Source organism: Carettochelys insculpta, chromosome 11 (genome assembly GCF_033958435.1).
Source record: "Carettochelys insculpta isolate YL-2023 chromosome 11, ASM3395843v1, whole genome shotgun sequence".
In the NCBI taxonomy this organism is placed as follows: domain Eukaryota; kingdom Metazoa; phylum Chordata; order Testudines; family Carettochelyidae; genus Carettochelys; species Carettochelys insculpta.
Window position 1 is genome coordinate 12,021,955 of NC_134147.1, and position 23,126 is coordinate 12,045,080.

General features: G+C 43.9%; 1 protein-coding gene across 3 annotated transcripts in view; it reads right to left on the reverse strand.

The window, feature by feature from the left end:
• RAF1 (Raf-1 proto-oncogene, serine/threonine kinase) overlaps positions 1-23,126 on the reverse strand; it is a 137,964-nt gene that overhangs the window by 8,506 nt on the left and 106,332 nt on the right. For all 3 annotated transcript variants that reach the window (XM_075006115.1, XM_075006113.1, XM_075006114.1), the window contains 3 exons: positions 17,307-17,483; positions 15,553-15,599; positions 12,940-13,058 (listed from right to left, as the gene is read on the reverse strand). In XM_075006115.1, coding sequence (XP_074862216.1) covers positions 12,940-13,058; positions 15,553-15,599; positions 17,307-17,483 — 343 coding nt within the window. The remainder of the gene's footprint in view (positions 1-12,939; positions 13,059-15,552; positions 15,600-17,306; positions 17,484-23,126) is intronic.

A 23,126-nucleotide genomic window follows, 5' to 3' on the forward strand; every position in this document is an offset into this window, starting at 1 on the left:
GGATGCTTGGCTACGATTTGTTTATGGAAGATAAATACACAAATAATCTAACATACAATAGCAAACAGGAAATATACCAAAAATTCAATACTTCATGACAGATTCACTCCCCCTTTCTTATGTGCAATATTTCTATTTGTGTAAACCTAATTTAAACTTACTGATTTAAACAACTGAAATGTTTATGACAAAACAGGTATCAGCTGGAAGTCAGATGCTATAGAAAACTTCATATAATCCTTGCTATTTAATCAAAGTTAAAACTTTATTTCCCTAAAATTATCAGTTGTAAGTGTTCAGCAATATTCTATTGATTTTCTATAGTGCCCATCATTCTAATACCCAATTCTTTAGGACTCTAAGTTTTTGATGCTACAAACATATGTATTAGAATTAAAATTAATATAGGACATGACAATCCTTGACATTAAATCAAAGACAAGGCAGAAAAATAGATATCTATTTAACAAGAAGGAATTAAGTCTCAAAAGATTATAGCCTTATAAGTGTTCATTTTCAAAGGAACATTAAAATATAGTGACCCATAAAGTATTGGACTATAATCTCAGGAAAGGCAAAATTACTTTTCTGAAGTCCTGACGTGGTTGAAAATCCTTGTTCACAATGATGAGTCACAGAACACACACCTTCCAATATATATAACCAGTAACCATCTACTATAAATTATTTATATTTTATTTGTAAATTTGAAACCAATACAGTGTTCCACTCCATATTTAAAACTCCTTAAAGGATGGGAGAACTCTGTCTTCACAACCTTACTATTTTTCATTGATTGAAATACATAAAATATACCAAGAGCATACAAAAGCCTAAACTCTATGCATACATCCAAGAAGTTACTGTCGAAAGAGGTTTTCTGACAAAACCTCTGTCGACAGAGCACGTCCGCACATAAAAGCGTATAGCTCTTTCAAACCACTCTTTCGACAGAGAGCAGCTATATAGCCCCAGCTGTTCTCTCAACAGAATGGATCCCAGAAGCCCACACAGGGTTGCATGGCTGGCAAGCCCTTCCAGGAGTCCAGGCCAGGCGTGCCCTTTAAGCCCCCTCTCCGCCTCCCAAGACCCATTCCCTGAATGCCAGGGGCTTTGCAACCCCCATAGGGGACAGCATAGCCTGTGCAGGGAGCACACGTGGACTGAGGGAGACGCTGTGCCGTGCACCTAGCCATGAAGCCAGACCAGCCCCCAGCCATAACTTGCACCCAGGCAGACCTGCTGCTGTCACCCACCTATTCTGATGGCCCACACCCACCACAAACCCCGCCTTGGGGGGGGGGTGCTGACCCTGGTGCCCCCCTTCTTCCCCCAGTTCATCATGCAGGTGTGGCAGTACACCACATGCACCGACTAGTGGGATGACCAGAACTTCCAAATGCAAGAAGCAAATGTTCCTGGATCTTTGTGCCTGGCTCACCCCCCTATCCCCCCGCCACACACGGAGGACACCCGATCGCGACCCGCTATTCCTGTGGAGAAGAGGGTAGCCGTTGCCTTATGGTAGCTTGCCACCCTAGACTGCTACTGCTCCACTGGGAACCAATTTGGGGTTGTCAGGTCCACCGTCTGGGCCATCCTCTTGCAGGTAAGGCACACTCTGTCTGCAGGCCTCACATGGGGGGGAAACGGGAGCTCCTGCCAGGGGGACCCTTGGGACATGGGGGGTGGTGCACTCATCCCCAGGGTCTGTGCCGTCCCACCTTCGCACAGACCTGCTGCTGGGGCCCCTTTGGAGGGAACAGAGGGCTCTGGCAGGGATGGGGGACAGCAAGGGGATGGGGATCCACCCAGAGCTAAGGGCCTACCTCCCTCGGTCCCTCACGTATGTGTTCAGGCTCCTCCTCTTGCTGGTCATCACAGCCCTCAACAACATCCTGCTACGGAGGGTCATCCGTCTCGGACATGTGGATACAGCCATGCCGGCTCCGCTGCCCTGGGCTTCCCCAACTGCTTTGGGGCCACTGATGGGACCCACATCCCCATCTGTGCCCTGGAGCACAGTGCAGTTCGATATGTAAACCAGAAGTGATATCACTCAGTTGTGATGCAGGTCCTGGATAAGTGCCAGGAATGGCTCGTGGATGTGTATGTCAGGTGGTTGGGCTGGACCTGCCCCTGCCAGATGATGGAGGTGGGGGGACCTGCATCCCCCACGGGGAGCTTGCAGTCAGGGATGTCACCATGCCGTTGAGCAGCATGGAGAATGTGGCCCAACCCCTCCCTGCCTGGCTCTTGTGGACATACACTGGCTACCTGGACCCCACCAAAGACCTCTAACAGCCACCTCAACTGGGCACGCAATCAAGTCAAGCATGCCTATTGTCGTTATCTACTGATCCACCTGGATGTGGGGGGAGTGAAATGTCCCCCAAGTTGTGGGGCAGGCTGTGCCCTCCACAACATTGTGGAAAGCAAAAAGGCCTTCCTCAGGGATGGATGGATGGCCAACACCGGCCCAGGCTATGCACAGCCAGGTGCGGGCCCTCGCTGCCAAGGTCACAGGGATGGGGTGCAGATATGGGAGGCCCTACAGCAGAGCTTCGCTCACAGCCCCTAGTAACCCTGCTTAGGGCACACCCTGCAGACCGACCCACCCTTCCCCCCCGCCCCGCAATAATGAGGGTGTTAAACCAAAAATTTTTATTTTTTTCACTTTAACACAGGAAAAAACGTGTCCAAAATAAACGCTGGTGTAGAAAACTATTCACAATGTCCATAAACTGGTAGCTATATATACTGGGGAGAGCTTGGGACAGGGGAGTAGCCTCAGTCCAGGGAGGGATGTGAGGGGCCACAATCCTGCGGGGGAGCAGGACCCCTAGTGGCACCGGCCACAGGATCCCCTCATGCTGCGAGTTTGGAGTCCCCGCCAGGGTTGGGATGGGGCCGGGAGGACAGGGAGGTATGCAGGTGACTGGGGTTTGGCAGGCTCGATGGGAGCAGCAAGGGGTGCGACCGTGGCCATAATCCACCCTGACAGGTCGAGGACTGCCTGGGGAAGTACCCGCGGGGGATGGGCTGTCACAAGTATGGCTGGCCCCTGCCCAGACACTGCAGTGGCATTTCCCTCCACCCACCGGGCCTGTGAGCTGGTGCAACCCCCGTAGGTCTGGCAATGGACTGGCGCCTCTGCCCAGGAGCTGCCCCACCAACTCCGGGTGGGACACGTGGTTGTGCACATGGCTGCATGTGCTGGGCTTGCACCATGTGGTCCCATCCAAGCTGGCCAGGTGATGCTTCTGACATGCCTCCTCTTCGCACGCCCCGGGGTGTGTGCCCACGTGGTACTCACCAGATAGTTCCCTGAACAGGTCTGGTGATACCCTGCATGTTGTCCCTGGCTTGACTCCGGGTCAGAGGCTGGCTTGTCCTGAGGCTCTGGTGCGGGTCCTGCCTGCTCCGGCTCCTGCTCTTGCTGCATTAGGGGGGCCTCCTCCCCCATTTCAAGGGCCACAGTGCTGGTTGTGCCATCTTTTCCGCCCCCCCAGCAGCTGGTTTAGCTCCTGATAATAGTGGCAGATGGCCATCCCTGCCCCCAACCTCCACCACACATCCCAGGGCTGCACATAGACCTGGCAGAACTCCTTTACCTGGGCCCACACTTGCTCCAAGGTGTAGGCTGGGTGGCCGCACTGTGCCAGGGCTGTGTCGAGGCAGACACACCCCAGAGCATTGCAGTGCGTGGTGGAGGGGGTCCAGGAGCAGTGCCTCCTCTCCCCACAGGCCCAGGAGGTCCTGGATTTCAGGGCTGGACCAGGAGGGGGCCCTGCTTTTTTCTGCCCTGGGGTGGGTCCTGCAACCCCTCAAGAGGGTCCCTGGGGAGCCTGGGATTGTGGGGGTCTGTGACTGCCTGCAGCACCATACCAGTTCTGAGTGTGGCTGTGAGGCATCCCTGCAGACAGCGTACAGCCTGTGCTGCCTGCATGCTGGCTACCACAGGGCTTCCTGGGCCTTTAAGGGCAGCTAGAGGCACAGGTCATAGAGCTTTGATTGTGGTGGAGAGGGCACCTCCAGGATCCAGCTGGCCAGGGGACCTCTCTGTCTACCAAAGTTCCCCCAGAGTTCCTACACTGCTGTTTTTGTCGACAGGAATCTGTCACGAGAAGGGTTCCTCATCACAGAGGCAAAATGCTGCTGGGGAAAGTGCAGTTTTGTTGACAGACTGGCGACAAACTGGATTGTGTGTGTAGACACGCCGCAAGTTTTGTTGACAAAACTCAACCTTTGTTGCCGCAGGCACTGGCTGAGTACAAAATCCAGAGCATATCTGCTAAGTTTAAGGAAGTGGAACTACGCGGTCAGAAGCTACATCTACATTAAAGATTTTTGTCAATAAACTTCTGTCAACAGTGCAGACATAGAGTATAAAAGGCTCAAGAATGCAAAGCCTTACTCAGGTGATCACTCCTTAAACAAGCACTGCCACTGAATTAATTTAGAGACACTATTTTTTACATGAAAAAGGTAGGCTGCAAGATACAGGCCAAATGGCAATGGACACCTATCATGGCTAAACTGCAGTTTGGATTCACATCTATTTTGTTTACACATTGACAGTAGGCAGTTTTCAAGAAATCTGTGGCCAGCTATTCTGATATTACATGTTTGCCATTACCAATTTTTCCAGTTCACCGCAAGCAATAAACATCCTGCAAGCATTGTGCCAAAGCGGTAACAAAATCCTATACTCAAGTAACAATTAGCTGATGCAAGCTGCAAAAATAAGGGTAGGACTATAATGACTTGCTGCATTATACCTAGGTTAAGAAGAGGGGCCATCAGTGTGGTGAAATTTCTACTAACTGGGTGTGAAAAGGATAGAGAGGAAGCCTTAATTTCTATTCCTTACTTCTAAGGTTCAGACTTATTACTTCTTTAACAACCTTATCTGTATTTACCTAGAACTAACTGTTAATGATTGAGTGTTTCTCAACGAGGTTTTGTAACTCTGGCTTGTATAAAGAAAAAACAAACACTTAGGCCTGGTCTACTACTAGGAGATGAGTTCCGATTCATGCCACTTGGGCTGCTTTTCTAAGCAGCAAGTCCACCTTAGTCCTTCCTGCTGACTTTAAGGGCTTCTCAGGCTGACTTCTGTACACCTGCTTTTCATGACGAGTAATGCCAAAAATCAACCTTGCATCGCCAAACTTAGGGTAGTGCAGACAGAATGTTAGCAGTGCCCCTTACTGTGCTGTTCTTATTGCTCTGGCTGGGGATCAGTTTTCCCCACAACTTAGTCGGGATAATCAGAGATATGCACAACTCAAGTGCACGTATCTCGGGGTATACTGTATGTTAGAAAGCAGTATATACAAGTTACAAGCATTGGAAAACATAAGGAAGTGGCCAGACCTATGAATCAGAATTAAGTGAACTGATCAACACAACCTAATATGCAGGAGTTGTGCAAATGGCTAATTTTCTATTCGAGGTAGAATATTCAGAAAAAACCAATTGACTTTTCCAGGCTAGCCAATAAAGGCAGGCAAAGGGGGCAACTGCCCCAGGGTCTGGCCTTTCAAGGGGGCCCAGAGCTCCAGCTACTGCTGATGTTACTTGAATTGCCATAGCAGTGCAGCTGGGAGGGAATGGGAGAAGGGGAGTCCCAGTGCTGCTGAGGGCCATGTGCCCTAGGCCCCACCCCTTCTGCTATTAATCCTGCCCCTACCAGATCCAGGCCCCCCTCCCACCATGCCCCAGGGCCCACAGTGACTCTCTGTGTCACTGATTGTTTCCATTTCTCTTTTACTATTATTCAAGATGTGTATCTTAATAAGCACTCATCCTCCTTCCCTCTGTTTGATCCATTAATGAAAGTACCACCATCTGCTGGTGGTAATATCATATATGCACATACAGCCTTACAACTTCTTTGCAAGATCAAAATGGGGAAACTAAACAGATGTATTAGAACAATGCATTTAAGTAGTAAACAGAGTAACAAAGGTGGGACAGATCTGAATATTTCCCCTACCATGTGGTGATCTTTCAAAGGCACAGTCACTTACACACAAGGATTTCAGGGAGGAAAAGATCAAATTTAATAAAAAGTCAAAAAATATACTTCAGAAATGCCGAGTTGGGAAACAAAATTATCATGCTCTACTAAGTCTGCTATATTGAATGTAAGCATGGATATACATTACATCCTGGTACAAGTGCTAACAGACCAACCAGGGGCCATGCACAATTTGACTTGCTGCTCACAAACAGGGAAGAACTAGTAGGAGAAATAGGACGGTGTGGCAACCTGGGCTACAGTGATCATGAGATGGTAGATTTCAGGATCCGTACGAAAGGAAGAAAGGTGAACAGTAATACACAGACTCTTAATTTCAAAAGAGCAGACTGGGACTCCCTGAGGGTACTGATTGGCAGAATCCCAGGGGAAACGAAGATGAAGGGGAAAGGAGTTCAGGAGAACTGGCAATATTTTAAAGAAGTCTTGCTGAAGGCACAGGAACAAACAATCCCGCTGCATAGTAAGAAATGCAAATATGGTAGGCAACCAGCTTGGCTTAATAGGGAAATCCTTGGTCAGCTTAAACTCAAAAAGGATGCAGATAAGAAATGGAAACTTGGACAGCTGACTAAGGAGGAGTATAAATATAGGAGATTTCAATTATCCCCATATTGATTGGGTGCATGTCACCTCAGGACGGGATTCAGAGATTAAATTTCTTGATGCCTTAAATGACTGCTTCTTGGAGCAGCTAGTACAGGAACCCACAAGGGGAGAGTCAATTCTCGATCTAGTCTTGACTGGAACGCAGGATCTGGTCCAAGAGGTAACTGTTACTGGACCGCTTGGAAATAGTGACCACAATATAATAACTTTTAATATTCCTGTGTTGGGAAGAACACCGCAGCGGTCAAACACTCTGGCATTTAATTTCAAAAAGGGGAATTACACTAAAATGAGGAAGCTAGTTAAACAGAAACTAAAAGGTAGAGTAATTAAACTAAAATCCCTGGAAGCTGCATGGAAACTGTTTAAAGACACCATACTAGAGGCCCAACTTAAATGTATACCCCAAATAAAAAAACACAGTAAGAGACCTAACAAAGAACCACCATGGCTAAACAGCCAAGGCAGTGAGAGAGAAAAGGGCAGCTTTTAAAAAGTGGAAGTCAAATCCTAGTGAGGAAAATAGAAAGGAACATAAACACTCCCAAATTAAGTGTCATAATGTAGTAAGAAAAGCCAAAAAAGATTTTGAGGAACAGCTAGCCAGAAATTCAAAAAACGATAGTAAAATGTTTTTTAAATACATTAGAAGCAGGAAGCCCGCTAAAAAAGCAGTGGGGCCTTGCACGATAAAGATATAAAAGGAGCAATCAAGGAAGACAGTGCCATTGCGGAGCAATTAAATGATTTCTTTGCTTCAGTTTTCACGGCTGAGGATGTTACAGAGGTTCCTAAATTTGAGCCAGCCTTTTTAGGTGACAAATCTGAGGAACTCATTTAGATTGAAGTGACATTAGAGGAGGTTTTGGAGTTAATTGATAAGCTGAATAGTAACAAGTCTCCAGGACCAGACGGCATTCACCCAAGGGTTCTGAAAGAACTCAAATGTGAAATTGCGGAGTTATTAACAGTGGTTTGTAACCTATCCTTTAAATCCACTTTGGTACCAAATGACTGGAAGACGGCCAATATAACGCCAATATTTAAAAAAGGCTCTAGAGGAGACCCTGGCAATTATAGACCGATAAGTTTAACATCAGTACCAGGCAAATTAGTAGAAACACTAGTAAAGAATAAAATTGCAAGGCACGTAGAAGAGCACGAATTGTTGGGCAAAAGTCAGCATGGTTTCTGCAGAGGGAAGTCGTGTCTAACTAATCTATTAGAATTCTTTGAAGGGGTTAATAAACATGCGGACAAGGGGCACCCAGTGGACATAATATACCTAGATTTCCAGAAAGCCTTTGACACGGTCCCACACCAAAGGCTTTTATGTAAATTAGGTGGTCATGGGATAGGAGGAAAGATCCTTTCATGGATCGGGAATTGGTTAAAAGACAGAAAACAAAGGGTGGGAATTGTGGGAGCACGAGCACCTGGTGGCCGGGCCTCACTCGCAAGGCAGAATGACCATACACTCCATCTTGGAATGCTATCATACAGCGGCGGGAAGGTCTGAAGTCAGGCCAGGAGAAAGAAATCAGAAAGTTGACAAGTAGTTGGAGAGTCCCCAAAGAGAACATCCTGACAAGCAGATAGTAAGCCCCCAAAGAGAACAGCTGGGGCTAGTAGCTGGAAGCCCCCCCAAAGAGAACATCTTGGTTGTACAACATCAGAGGGTCTCAGGGGAGGTTCAGAAAAAGACCAAGGACAGAGGAAATCTTGTAACATGTTCTAACAGGCCGGGAGGATAGAAAGCCCAAATTAGGTAACAAACGCTTTAATTGGCCAGGTATCGAACCCCCAAGTAAGAAACAGTATAAAAGGTGATTTAGCAGGAATAAGGGTGTGGGCTCCTGGACACAAGGCGGAGGCTAGCAACTTCCAGTCCAGACAGCAGACCTCGGCCTGATCACCCGGACGTCACCACCACGAAAGGTCCCAACCAAGCCGTATCTCTGACTTAAAGGGCCGCTGTAACGTAGTTATTGGTGAGATGTGGGAGCATTGGATGTTATTGGTAAGTCACATGTAATTATATATAGTTATATATAACCTAGTATTTAGCTTATGCCAAATTAATAACTATCTATCTATCTATCTATCTATCTATCTATATATATATATATATATATAAAACAAGTGTTAAATAATTGTAGTTACGAATAAATGAATAAATCACTATTGGTAAATACCACTAGCTGGTCTAGCTGGGTCTGTAGAGAGAATTATTGGGACTTAGAACAGCCACAGGGCATTGTGGTGTTCACAATCGAAGTGTTATTGTTCCTGGTACTCATAATACTGTGGAAACCTAGGTTTTAAAGTGAATACACTGAATCACATATTGCTGCTACACTATATCAGGCTGCTATAAAGGTGGGGTGGTTGGTCCTGGGCCACCCGACTCCCCCCGCTGTATCACACCCCACGTGCACCCACAGGACCCGGAGTAGGTCGGCACATCGTCAGGAATAAATGGTAAATTTTCACAATGGAGGAGGGTAACTAGTGGTGTTCCCCAGGGGTCAGTTCTGGGACCGATCCTGTTCAACTTGTTCATCAATGACCTAGAAAATGAGGTAAGCAGTGAGGTGGCAAAGTTTGCAGATGACACCAAGTTGTTCAGGACAGTCAAAACCAAAAGGGATTGTGAAGAACTACAAAAAGATCTCAGCAAACTGAGTGATTGGGCAGCAAAATGGCAAATGAAATTTAATGTGGGTAAGTGTAAGGTAATGCATGTTGGAAAAAATAACCCAAATTACACGTACTACATGATGGGGTCAAATTTAGCTATGACAGATCAGGACAGGGATCTTGGGGTTATAGTGGATAGTTCTCTGAAGACATCCACGCAGTGTGCAGCGGCAGTTAGTAAGGCAAATAGGATGTTAGGAATTATTAAAAAAGGGATCGATGATAAGACAAAAGATATCATACTTCCCCTATATAAAACTATGGTACGCCCACATCTTGAGTACTGCGTGCAGATGTGGTCTCCTCACCTCAAAAAGATATATTGGCATTAGAAAAGGTTCAGAAAAGGGCGACTAAGATGATTAGGGGCTTGGAACGGGTCCCATATGGGGAGAGGCTAGAGAGACTGGGACTTTTCAGTTTGGAAAAGAGGCGATTGAGGGACGATATGATAGAGGTATATAAAATCATGAATGGTGTGGAGAAAGTGAATATAGAAAAATTATTTACCTTTTCCCATAATACAAGAACTAGGGGACGCCAAATGAAATTGATGGGTAGTAGGTTCAAAACGAATAAAAGGAAATTTTTCTTCACACAGCGCACAGTCAACCTGTGGAACTCCTTGCCCGAGGAGGCTGTGAAGGCCAGGACTCTATTAGGGTTTAAAAAAGAGCTTGATAAATTTTTGCAGGTTAGGTCCATAAATGGCTATTAGCCAGGTATAAAGTATGGTGCCCCTAGCCTTCAGAACAAGGGCAAGAGATGGATGGCAGGAGATAAATCACTTGATCATTGTCTTCTGTTCTCCTTCTCTGGGGCACCTGGCATTGGCCACCGTCGGCAGATGGGATGCTGGGCTGGATGGACCTTTGGTCTGACCCAGTATGGCCATTCTTATGTTCTTAAGGCTGGAAAATGCCAGGCACTAATCAGGACAGCTAAGGCACAATTGGAACTGAAGCTGGCAAGGGATGTGAAGGGTAACAAGAAGGATTTCTACAGGCATGTTAACAAAAAGAGGGTTATCAAGAAAGGTGTGGGGTTGTTACTGGATGAAATAGGTAACCTAGTGACAGATGATGTAAGAAAAGCTGAACTACTCAATGCTTTTTTTGCCCCAGACTTCATGGGCAAGGACAGCTCCCACAGCTCCCATACAGTGCTAGTATATGCAGTATGGCAAGATGGAGGACAGCCCTTAGCAGGGAAGGAACGAGTTAAGAGCTACTTAGAAACACTAGATGTACACAAATCCATAGGTCTGGATTTAATGTATCTAAAGGATACTGAGGGAATCGGCAGATGTCATTGTCAAGCTTTTGGCCATTATCTTTGAAGACTCTTAAGAGATTGGGAGAGATTCCAGATGATTGGAAAAAGGCAAATATAGTGCCCATCTTTAAAAAAGCAAAGGAAGGCAATCCAGGGAACTATAGACCAGGTAGCCTTACCTCAGCCCCTAGAAAAATCATGGAGGGGATCCTCAAAGAATCCATTTTGGAGCACTGGGAAGAGGGGGAGTAGTCATAACATGGATTCATGTGCCTGACCAATCTAATTAGTTTTGTATGATGAGGTAACTCGCTCTGTGGATACAGTGAAGTCAGTGGGTGTGATAGACCTTGACTTCAGTAAAACTTCTGATACAGTCTCCCACAACATTCTTGCCCATAAGTTAAGGAAGTACGGACAGGATACATGGACTATAAGATGGAGAGAAAGCTGGCTTGACAGTCGGGCCCAATGGTAATGGTCAATAGCTCAATATCTAGAAGGTGGTCGGTTTCAACTGGAGTGCCCCAAGGCTCAGTTATGGGGCTGGTGTTGTTCAACATCTTTATTAATGATCTGGATAAGAGACTAGATTGCACCCTCAGCAAGTCTGCGGATGACACCAAGTTAGGAGGAGAGGTACGTACTTTGCAGGGTAGAGATAGGATCCAGACTGACCTGGACAAATTGGAGTACTGGACCAAAAGAAATCTGTTGTGGTTCAACAAGGAGAAGTGTAGAGTCCTGCACTTGGAATGGAAGAATCCCAAGCATTGTTTTAGGCAGAGGACTGACTGGCTAAGCAGCAGTACAATGGCAAGGGACCTAGGGATTATAGTGGATGAAAAGCTGGATATGAGTAAACAGTGTGCCCTTGTAGCCAAGAAGGCCAATGTCATATTGGGGCGCATTAAGAGGAACATTTCAAACAGATCTACAGAGGCTGTTGTTCCCGTTCATTTGGCACTGGGGAGGGAACATCTGGAATATTGTGTCCAGTTTTGGGGCCCCCAGTATAGAAAGGATGTGGATGTGCTCGAGCAGGTTCAGCGCAGGGCAACAAAAATTAAGGGGCTGGAGCACATGACCTATGTGGAGAGACTGAGGGATTTGGGCTTATTTAGTTTGCAGAAGAGAAGACTGAGGGTGATTAAACAGCAGCCTTCAGCTTCCTGAAGGGGTGCTCTAAAACGGATGGAGAGAAACTGTTCTCAGTGGTGAGGGACAGCAGAACAAGGGGCAGTGGTCTGAAGTTACAGAAGGAGAGGAGCAGGTTGGATATTAGTAAAAACTACTTCACCAGGAGGATAGTGAAGCACTGGAATGAGTTGCCTAGGGAGGTGGTAGAATCTCCATCCCTGGAGGTTTTTATGTCCCAGCTTGAAATAGTCATGGCTGGGATGACTTAGTTGGGGTTGATCCTGAGTGGGGCAGGAGGCTGGACTTGAGGTCCCTTCCAGCTTTATGATTCTATGATTACAAGAATATACAACAAATATACCTATTAGCAACAGGATTGCACGAGTAGCTTTATTAAAAATTATCTGTACAGTAAGGAACATGCTATCGTACTAGTTGACTGGAAAGGTAAACAAAGTTTATTTGCTCAAAGTCAACTAGAATGAAATTTAACATTGTCCTAACAAAAATCACTACAGGGCATTTACAAAAACATGATAAAAGAATTAATCCAGGAACAGTGACCTTTTTCATAATCCCATCACACCAAGGGAATAAATATAAATAGCTTTAATAACCTGCATATTTTCTAAAATTTGAAATAATGAAGTTGTGTTATATGGCAATGGCTGAAGCTTCCTTGAGCCTGATACACTAAGATGGATCATTTTAAAGAATGAATGATTTTGAAGTACAATACAAGCAAAATACCAAACTACTTCTACATAAATCTGATACTTTCAATCCTTTAAGTAGAGCAAATATTTTGCTATACTATCAAAATCATCTTAAAATGACTCTTGCAGAACTGACAACACCATTTGCTTTATGCTGGTAAACCAGTTTCAGAAGTCGGCATACAAAATAATGAGAACACGTGACATGACACCTCTAAGAAACTTTCATGCTTTTAACAACAAAGTACTTCTGATTAGGCAGTTAAACAACTAACCACCACAATCTATGTATATATATAAATATATTAACATATATTTACAATTTCCCTTTAACGTGATTTTGCATATTACTGTCAAAACGGTTTGAATCACATTGTTCTCCAACTAACAAAGCAGTGTGAATTTGCACAAAAATGAGGCAGAAATTGAAAAATTATGAAGTATTTTTCTTACCATCCAGAAGACTGAACCAGAAGGCTGCTCCACCTGCTGAGATCCACTCCATCTGGATTTTACTGTTGCCAGACCAAAATCTCCTATTTTCACTGTGAGGCCTTCATGAAGAAATATATCTAAAAGGTGGTTTAGGAACCTCCATATGAAATTTGGGTAAATCAGATTAGATTTTCTATCACCTGTACGGTGGCCAAGAGTTTCGCCCAATTTCTGTATATATTGTGAATCACCATTACACAGCTTTAAGACAGAGTAAACTCTATTTCAACTACCAACAAACTTTTCTGATAGTCTATAAGGTGCCACAGGACCCTTCGTTTCTATTTCAACTGGCATTCAAATAACTGGACTTCTCAATTAACCAGCATTCCATTCTACATGTGAGCGGCCAGCAGCTCCTCCACTCTCCTGCCCAGTGCCTGCCATCCATAGCGATTCACCAAGCAGCACGGGGTGCCCTGCCCAGAAAGGCATGCAGCCATGCACAGACCGGCTCCCCACATGGTGCCTCACCCAGAGTGATTTGCAATGAGGCCATGTGCGAGCCAGCCAGAGTGGCTCGCTGAGCTCCCCGCATGGTGCCCTGTCCAGAGTGGCTTGTGGCGTGGCCATGCTCGAACTGCCGTGGCATGGCATTGTGTCCCACCCAGAGCATTTTTGTAATATCCAAAATATTGGAATGTCAGGCAAGCTATTGGTTCAGGGGCTGCTGTATATGAAAGAGTTTACTGTAAATATAGCCCGAAGTAACTTCCCTTTAATTTCATTCATACGAATTAGGTCTACATTAACATAGCTGACACTCAGGGAAAATGCAAATATTTTAGCAGAAGGGCTGGAAAAAGCTATAGAACATGGCTCAGCATTATTGTTTAATGCACTAACCTTTCACCACTACCATAGCTAAGATTAGATCATAATTCTCACAGTAGTGTATTTCTGTATCTGTGTATATACGTAAGCAGACGAATAAAACATATGTTTCATCAAAGAATGCAAAATAAGTGGAAACACTTATCCCAGGAAACAGAAACCAAATTAAACTTATCTGTCTAGAGTTCACTATTTGGGGTGGGGTGGGGTGGGGTTCCACAGGCTTAATTTAGGAATGTCACTCAGTTGAGCGTTCTACAGTTTGTAGCACAGGATGTAAACCATACAGTATACACATCTGGTAGTGGGACTGTTCCGGGAGGGGGGCGGGGTGGGCACACAGCTTCAAAATCTAATTCAAGAATTGACTAAGAACTCATAATATTCTGAAAGATGTCAGAGATGCTCTAGGGAGACATCCCTTCCTCATATCAGGTATAGTGAACCTGCAGGAAAGAGCAGACTGAAATAAGTCAATGATAAAAAAAGATAGTTGTGATTACAAATTTGTCATCAACAGTTATTTTACACTTAAAACAACTACTCTTTCATGCTCATTGAAAATATGAACATTAGTTTATTTACTAAACAACAAGAACTTTACACAGGTTGAACCTCTCTAATCTGGCACCCTCGGGACCTGACCGGTGCGGAACGTCAGAGTCAGGATGTCAGTATTTTCCTGAAGCATTACCAACACTCCCACTGCTTACTGTATTCTTAGAAGACATTTATGGGTAAATTACAGCTAACTAAAAGCACAGAACACTGAGAGCCAGGACTGGTGGTTGTAAACAAACTTTATGGGACTACTAGAAACTTGGCCACACCTGTGATAAGTGGTCATCTGGGTAGCTAAAACCATGCCAGATTACAAATGTTGCTAGATGAGACAGTGCCAGCCTAGAGAACTTCAACCTATAGAAATTCTGTCCTTCAAGAACAGTCCTCTTTCACCTTTCACCCCTGCACATTGCACTCCCTCCCTCGAACCAGTGTTCTGCTGAGGCACATTTCAGTTTATTTTGCCAATTTTAGTCAACATTCTGCTTGAGTAGCAGTTTCAAACCAGAGAATTACCTGAAGTTCTTAAACCAGATTGTCAGTTCATAAACTGAACTCCTAGAATAGACAATTTTTAAATTGCCTATATACAAGCCTGACTTATCAAGAAAACAAAACTGACCTGCAAAAGGAAACTGCAGAATCTTTATTCAGTATGACTTATTCAGTTGGGCTAACTTGAAGCTACATCTACACTACCAGGTTTTTTGTCAACAAAACTTATGCCCCAATGTCAACAAAATACAAATTGCCAAACAGTGCTCTTACTTGCTCTCTTTGTCAACCCTCTCAGAGGAGTGAAGTCTTGTCACTGAAACTGGGAATTTTTTTCTGACCAAAGTTGCACTGCAATGTGTTCACTCTCACCATTTTGTGACCAAAAGGCAGCTTTTGGTGACCAAACTTGGGTAGTATAGACAAATTCAAAGTATTCAATTAAAATGGGCCAGTTTTACACCCCAGCATTGCATATGCACACAGGTAATAAGTGTAATTTTATAAATATATACATCTTTACCTGAGCAGGGGATGACTTCCTTGTGATCACTAAAGAGAACTTTTTTAATTGTTGTTACTTTAAATGGGATGTTTCAACTTCAGAGAAAGCCCTTCACAGTCATCAGTCTGATACCAACTTAAATAATTAAAGGAATTTGACTAGAGTAAGGATACTATTTGATTTCATGTCTCTGTGGATGATATTCTTTGCATGTAAATAGCTGTGAAAAGAAAAAAAATAAAATATTTCCAATGTTATACATATATTTCTACTAATTTGGCAAAGCAAATTAGTCTGAATTAAAGTTCAGAAAATATAAAAAAAGTTTCCTGAATAAATTATAAAATTATACCACTAAGTGTTATAGGGTCATATTGCAACTTGTCCTAAACTTAACACCTGGCGGAGCTAAGCACTCTTTGGCTTGATAGCATCTATTTATTGTTACCATTCCACAATTAAAATTAAAAAGAAAAAAATATAACAACTATGAAAGTAAGTTTTTCATAAAGCTATGTTTTGCTTATGTTCCATTTGCTGTTTATGTAGCAATAGAGTTCACATCTGCCTTCAATACTGAGAAAATACTATAAGAACTTTCTGATCCCTTTTCATGTGAATTGGTCTGTAAAATTATCTTTATGTAATGTTACATTCCATTAACTCATCATCCTAAAATTAAAACAGAGAGATTGAAATCATCTTAAAATTGTCTGCCGATTAACTAAAGGTTAAACTTCTCTGAAGAGGGCGTCAGATATTGAACATCACTAATTACAAACACTGAATATATGTGAACTGCCCCCGATCTCTTAGCGGGCACATTGACAGTGTTACCTTGTCTCTCAGATTTAAGAGCAAAAAGAAAAGATTACTTAAATCTCAGGTGGCATTGTCAAAAACTTTGAGATTTATTGTAATCTCCCTGCAATTTCTCCTGACAGATAATTATAAAAGCACACTGACATCACCATAAATATAGGAAAATGCAGAGATTTTCTATATTATTTAGTTGTTTACAATTTGGTTTTAAAATTTATACGATACCAAAATTTACATAAGTATCCGCCTACCAAAAAGAGTAAATATATTTCACTTTACTATTTAAATACAGTTGAGTTGTTTAATCAATTTTATTACCTAAAAGATTACTAGTTTAAGATTTTTTCTATATATAAAAATGGACCTGATTTTCCACAGAACTCAGACAGAGAGACTGTAACTGGCTGGGCAAAGATGGGATGAGAATCAAAAGTAGTATGGACTGGATGGGGAAAGAGAATGGACTGGGACAAGGAACCAGGAGTAAGGCAGAGACAGTACAGGCACAGTATGGAGGGGATGTTACCTTTCAATAGTAGGACCATTTAATGAAGCAAATTAGGTTGGATGTGTCTCATTCCTGCAAATATCAAAGGTGGGGAAATTGCCTTTGTAATGAATAAGCCCCAGGTAAGATCTCTGTTCAGACCAAGGCCCAATGTGCTACAGTAACAGGGTTACCTTCTGAATTTGTAGACAGTAGCACTTCTGATTTATAAGCACCAAAGTTATGAACTGACCAGTTAACCACACACCTCATTTGAATTGGAAGCACAATACTCAAAGAGCAAATACAGTACAGTATGTTCTTAAACATAAACTACTAAAAATAAAAGAAAAGCAGCATTTTTCTTCTACAATGCAAAGTTTCAAAACTGTATTAAGTCAACATTCATTTGTAAAGTTTTGAAAGAACCTTAATCTCTCACTCCAAATTACAAACAACCTCCATTGCCAAGCTGTTCATAACTGAGATTCTCCTGTAATTCTTTAAGGGTACGGTACAACTATTATATCATATATTCATTAGGATAATGTTTCTTGCATGTAATAGCTGCTCCTGAAAGAGGTCGTCAGATGAGACTAGACAACTTATCCTACTCACTCCATTCCTTGTGCTGTCTGTCGGGCAATATCAATGAGCTGGAACATCTGGAACTTGGTCTCTTGTACATGCAGGTGTTTATACAGACTGCTTCCTTCACACCACTGTGTAACAATAGCCAGGTTATCTTTAGTCATGTAGCCCATGAACAGCAAAATATTAACATGTCGGGTCTTCCTAATGGAGTAAGTGGAAAGGAGAACAAAAAACATCTTTAAACATTTGTACCTGGCTATTACATAACCCTAGGAGGGAAGATCAAGGAATACGGTGCACAGGTGGTGTTCTCGTCTATCATCCCTGTGGAAGGAAGGCGTCCACGTAGGGATTGTTGAATCACAGAGGTAAACGTGTGGTTGTGTAGGTGGTGTAGCAGGGAAGGATTTGGTTTCTTTGACCATGGGACTCTTTTTCGTGAACAGGGATTGCTGGGAAGAGATGGGATCCACCTCACAAAGAGAGGAGCATCTTTGTAGGCAGGCTTGCAAACTTTGTGAGGAGGGCTTTAAACAACGTTCGTAGGGGGAAGGTGACACAAACCCTGAGGTAAGTGGGGAATGAGGAGGGAACAATCAAGTGGGCTTCATGGGTGAACAGGAGAAAGTGGGCCAGTCGGCCTCTTCTCTAAGATGCTTGTACACTAATGCCAGAAGCATAGGGAACAAACAGGAAGAATTAGAGGCCCTGGCACAGTCAGAGAAGTATGAGGTGGTTGGAACAACACAGACTTGGTGGGACAATTCGCGTAACTGGAGCAAGGTCATGGAAAGGTATAATCTCTTTAGGAAGGACAGGCAGGGGAGAAAAGGAGGAGGAGTTACACTCTATGTGAGGGAGCAGTATGATTGCTCAGAGCTCCAGTATGAGGAAGGAGACAATCCAGTTGAGTGTCTTTGGGTTAAACCTAGAAGCAGAAGTAACAGAGGTGATGTTGTAGTTCGTGTCGATGAGATAGATGAGGCTTTCTTCAGGCAGCTAAGTGAAGACTCCAAATCACAGGCCCTGATTCGCATGGGAGACTTTAATAATCCAGACATTTGTTGGGAGACCAATACATCAGCACACAGACAATCCAGGAAGTTTTTGGAGAATATTGGGGATAACTTCTTGGTACAAGTGCTGAAGGAACCGACCAGGGGCCATGCGCAACTTGACCTGCTACTCACAAACAGGGAAGAACTAGTAGAAGAAATAGAAGTGGGAGGAAACCTGGGCTGCAGCGACCATGAGATTGTAAATTTCAGGATCCAGACAAAATGAAGAAAGGTGAGCACTAACATATAGACCCTTGATTTCAGGAGAGCAGACTTCGACTCCCTGAGAGAACGGATGAGCAGAATCCCTTGGGAAACCAAGATGAAGGGGAAGAATTCAAGAGAACTGGCAGTATTTTAAAGAAGTCTTACTGAAGGCACAGGAACAAATCATCCCGCTGCATAGTAAGAAATGCAAACATGCTTGGCAACCAGCTTGGCTTAAAGGGGAAATCCTTAGTCAGCTTAAATTCAAAAAGGATGCATACAAGAAATGGAAATGTGGACAGTTGACTAAGGAGGACTATAAACATACGGCTCAAGAATGCAACAAGAGATGCAGCAAGGACTGTCACTCTCGTGTGGGTCTTCATAGTCACAACAGACGCTGTAAATGAAGTCCTCAATTGAAACTTTAAAGGGCGCGATCCATACTCTATGCAGACTGATGGATGCCTACTACTAATGGAGAATGCTGGGCAGTAATCAGGAAAGCGAAAGCACAATTGGAACTGCAGCTGGCAAGGTATGTGAAGAGTAACAAGAAGGGTTTCTACAGGCATCTTAACAACAAACAGGTTATCAGAGAAGGTATGGGGCTGTTACTGGATGAGGGAGGTAACCTAGTGACAGGTGATGCAGGAAAAGCTGAAGTACTCAATGCTTTTTTTTGCCTCAGACTTCATGGACAAAGTCAACTTCCACATGACGGTCATAGACAATGCAGTATGGGAAGGTGGAGGGCAGTCATCTGTTGGGAAGGAACAAGTTCTGAGCTATCTAGAAAAACTAGATGTGCACAAGTCCATGGGTATGGATTTAATGCACATGAGGATACTGAGGGAATTGGCAGAGGTCATTGCTGAACCTTTGGCCATTATCCTTGAAGACTTCGAGATCGGGGGAGATACTGGATGACTGGAAGAAGGCAAACGTAGTGCCATCTTTAAAAAAGGAAAGGACAATCCAGGGAACTATAGACCCATCAGCCTTACCTCAATCCCTGGGAAAATAATGGAGGGAATCCTCAAGGAATCCATTTTGGAGCACTTGGAAGAAGGGAAAGTGATCAAAAGTAGCCAACATGGATTCACCAGGGTCAAGTCCTGCCTGACCAATCCGATTAGCTTCTATGACAAGGTAACAAGCTCTGTGGACATGGGGAAGTCAGTGGACGTGATATTCCCTGACTTCAGCAAAGCTTTTGATATGGTCGCCCACAACATTGTTGCCCATAAATTAAGGAAATATGGATTGGATCCTTGGACTATAAGATGGATAGAAAGCTGGCCTGATGGTCGGGCTCAATGGGTAGTGGTCAATGGCTCAATATCTGGATGGCGGTCGGTTTCAAGTGGAGTGCTGCAAGGCTCCATTCTGGGGCCGGTGTTATTCAACATCTTTATTAATGACCTGGACAAGGGACTGGATTGCACCCTCAGCAAGTATGCGGATGACAGAAAACGAGGGGGAGAGGTAGATACGTTGGAGGGTAGAGAGAGAATCCAGAGGGACCTGGATAAATTGGAGGACTGGGCAAAAGAAATCTGATGCGGGTCAACAAGGACAAGTGTAGAGTCCTACACCTGGGGTGGAAGAATCCCAAGCACTGTTACAGGCTAGGGACCGACTGACTCAGCAGCAGTACAATGGAAAGGGACCTAGGAGTTATGGCGGATGAAAGGCTGGATATGAGTAAACAGTGTGCCCTTGTAGCCAAGAAGGCTAACAGCATACTAGGGTGCATTAGGAGAAGCATTTCAAGCAGATCTAGAGCAGTAGTTATTCCCCTCTATTTGGCACTGGTGAGGCCACATCTTGAATACTGTGTCCAGTTTTGGGCCCCCCAGTATAAGGATGTGGATTTGCTGGAGCAGGTTCAGAGGAGGGCAACAAAAATGATTAAGGGTCTGGAGCACAAGACCTATGAGAATAGGCTGAGGGATTTGGGCTTGTTTAGTTTACAGAAGAGAAAACTTAGGGATCATTTAATAGCAGCCTTCAACTTCCTGAAGGGGAGCTCTAAAGAGGGTGAGAAACTGTTTTCAGTGGTGTCAGACAGCAGAACAAGGAGTAATGGTCTGAAGTTGAAGAGGGAGAGGTGTAGGTTAGATATGAGAAAAAACTACTTCACCAGCAGGGTGCTGAAGCATTGGAATGCGTTGCCTAGAGAGGTGGTGGATTCTCCATCCCTTGAAATTTTTAAGTCTCAGCTGGACAAGGTCCTGGCTGGGACGACTTAGTGGGGGTTGATCCTGCTTTAAGCAGGGGGCTGCACTAGATGACCTTCTGAGGTCCCTTCCAGCCCTATGATTCTGTGATTCTGATTCTGTATTTTTGCCGAAGGAGTCCAAGTGTTTTGATTCACAGGTTAAGAAAATTATTTGTGAAGCATATGACTGTGTGTGCGCAACATACTATTTTTAGCATATAACATCACAATTACCTCTTGAAAAAGAGGAAAGTCAGTAGGCATGTTTCTTTAAAAATAATCAACTTTAAAATGTTTCTTTTTAGCTTCAAAGAAATTATTTCACAGTCTAAGTAAAGATAGATTAATACAATACTTAGATAAGCAAGACAGAATAAAACTACTTTGGCATCTGTAAAGGAAAGTTATCACGATCTGAATTAAAATACTTTAAAAAAGTTAATTGAAATAGTTGATAAAGGACAAGCTGAAGTTTGTACAGGGGTCTGCAACCTGCAACTCTTTAACGACTTCTTCGTGGCTCCCAACAGTATAATTGCAAAGTAAAAAAAAAAAACCCTCCTGTCTGATCTGAAGAAGTGGGTCTGTCCCACGAAAGCTCATCACCTAATAAATTATTTTGTTCGTCTTTAAAGTGCTACTGGACTGCTTTTTTGTTCTGGTAGTATATAGACTAGCATGGCTCTCTCTCTGTTACTAAGCCCTCCTGGTTATTTTTGATAAACAGTGAACACATAAAAGCCCAAAAATAACAACTCCTATCTAAACAACAAACCATATGTCACCTCAAACCATTGGATACCTCCCCCTACCATCCTCCAGAGAGAAAGAAGGTTCAGGAGTGAAAGTCAGGAGGACAGTGGTATAGACACACATGTAAATTGTGAGGAAACAGAATATGTAAAAAGTTTAGGAAAGTCCTGCAGTAAACACGTATTGCATTACAAATCATTGTGTGCACACAGTTCTTAAAATAGGGGTTACAAAAAGTATGGTTTGACATTATTTATTAAGGACTGTCTTTTACTCCCATGCGTTGTGGCTCTTGAATTATTAAATGTTTAACCCAACTGGGAAAAAAGGGCTCTTTCCTGATCCTTTGGTTGCTGACTCCTGAGAGAGTTCATGACATTAAATTCCTTCAGTTCACAAAAAAAGTTTATGGAGACATCAGAAAATGATGGATTTAAATTCGGTGGAGTACTATACAGCTTGATGACAAATTTTTCTTGTGTGGTATAAAATAATTCACAGATGTAAAACTGATATTCCCACATACATGTAATGACTCTTAATACAAGGGCTCCTATTTCATCTTCATGGAAAACACAGTGATACTGGGCACTACAAAGGAAGGAATTAAAGCAAAGAGGTTTCCTGAATTGACTAGGGAACGGAACTTAAAAAGTACAGAAGAAAGACACACCATCTCAAATACTCTGTCCAGTATTAAAGAGAAGATACTCACTTGCGCACTAATGATGGTTCTTCGAGATGTGTCCCCGTGGGTGCTCCACATTAGGTGTCGGGCTTGCTCTGGCACCACAGATTGGAGATTTCCAGCTGTATCTCGTCAGGTCACGCATGCACCGATGCACTTCGGTCCTTCGCGCGCTTTCGGTCACGTGCGCAATCCAGTCCATGCCAGTTCCTCAACCAACTGCCCCGGATGCTCCTGAAAGACACAAAGCAGAACTCCGAAGCGGGGAGGAACAGGTGGGTAGTGGAGCACCCACGGGGCCACATCTCGAAGAACCATTGTTACTACACAAGTGAGTAACTTCTCTTTCTTCTTCGAGTGGCCCCGTGGGTGCTTCACATTAGGTGACTACCTAGCAATGACACCAAAAATGGAGGTGGGTACCAGATTTATGTGCAGCTTGCTCTTGAAAGGACTGCTGTCGATAGACACGTATCCTCATCCAACAGCCGGTGAATCGCGCAGTGTCTGGCGAAGGTGTAGTAGGATGACCATGTCACCGCTCTGCAGATGTCCTTTAATGCGACTCATTTAAAGAAGGCCATCAAGGTGGCCATTGCTCTAGTGGAGTGAGCCCGGGGCGGAACTAGCAGAGGGATATTACGGAGCTTGTAGCACATTTTTATGCAGAATATGTTATTTGAAATTCTTTGTGATGATAGGCCTTCCCCTTTTGATCTGGGTGCAAGACACACCAGGAGACTATCTGTTTTCTGGAAGGGTTTAGTTCTGTCTATGTAAAAGGCCAACGCCCTCCTCATGTCGAGTGAATGCAGCCGCACTTCCCTACTCGAGGTATGCGGTCTCAGGCAGAATGATGGTAGAACTATTGGCTCATTAATGTGGAACTCTGAGGCAATCTTTGGAAGGAAGGC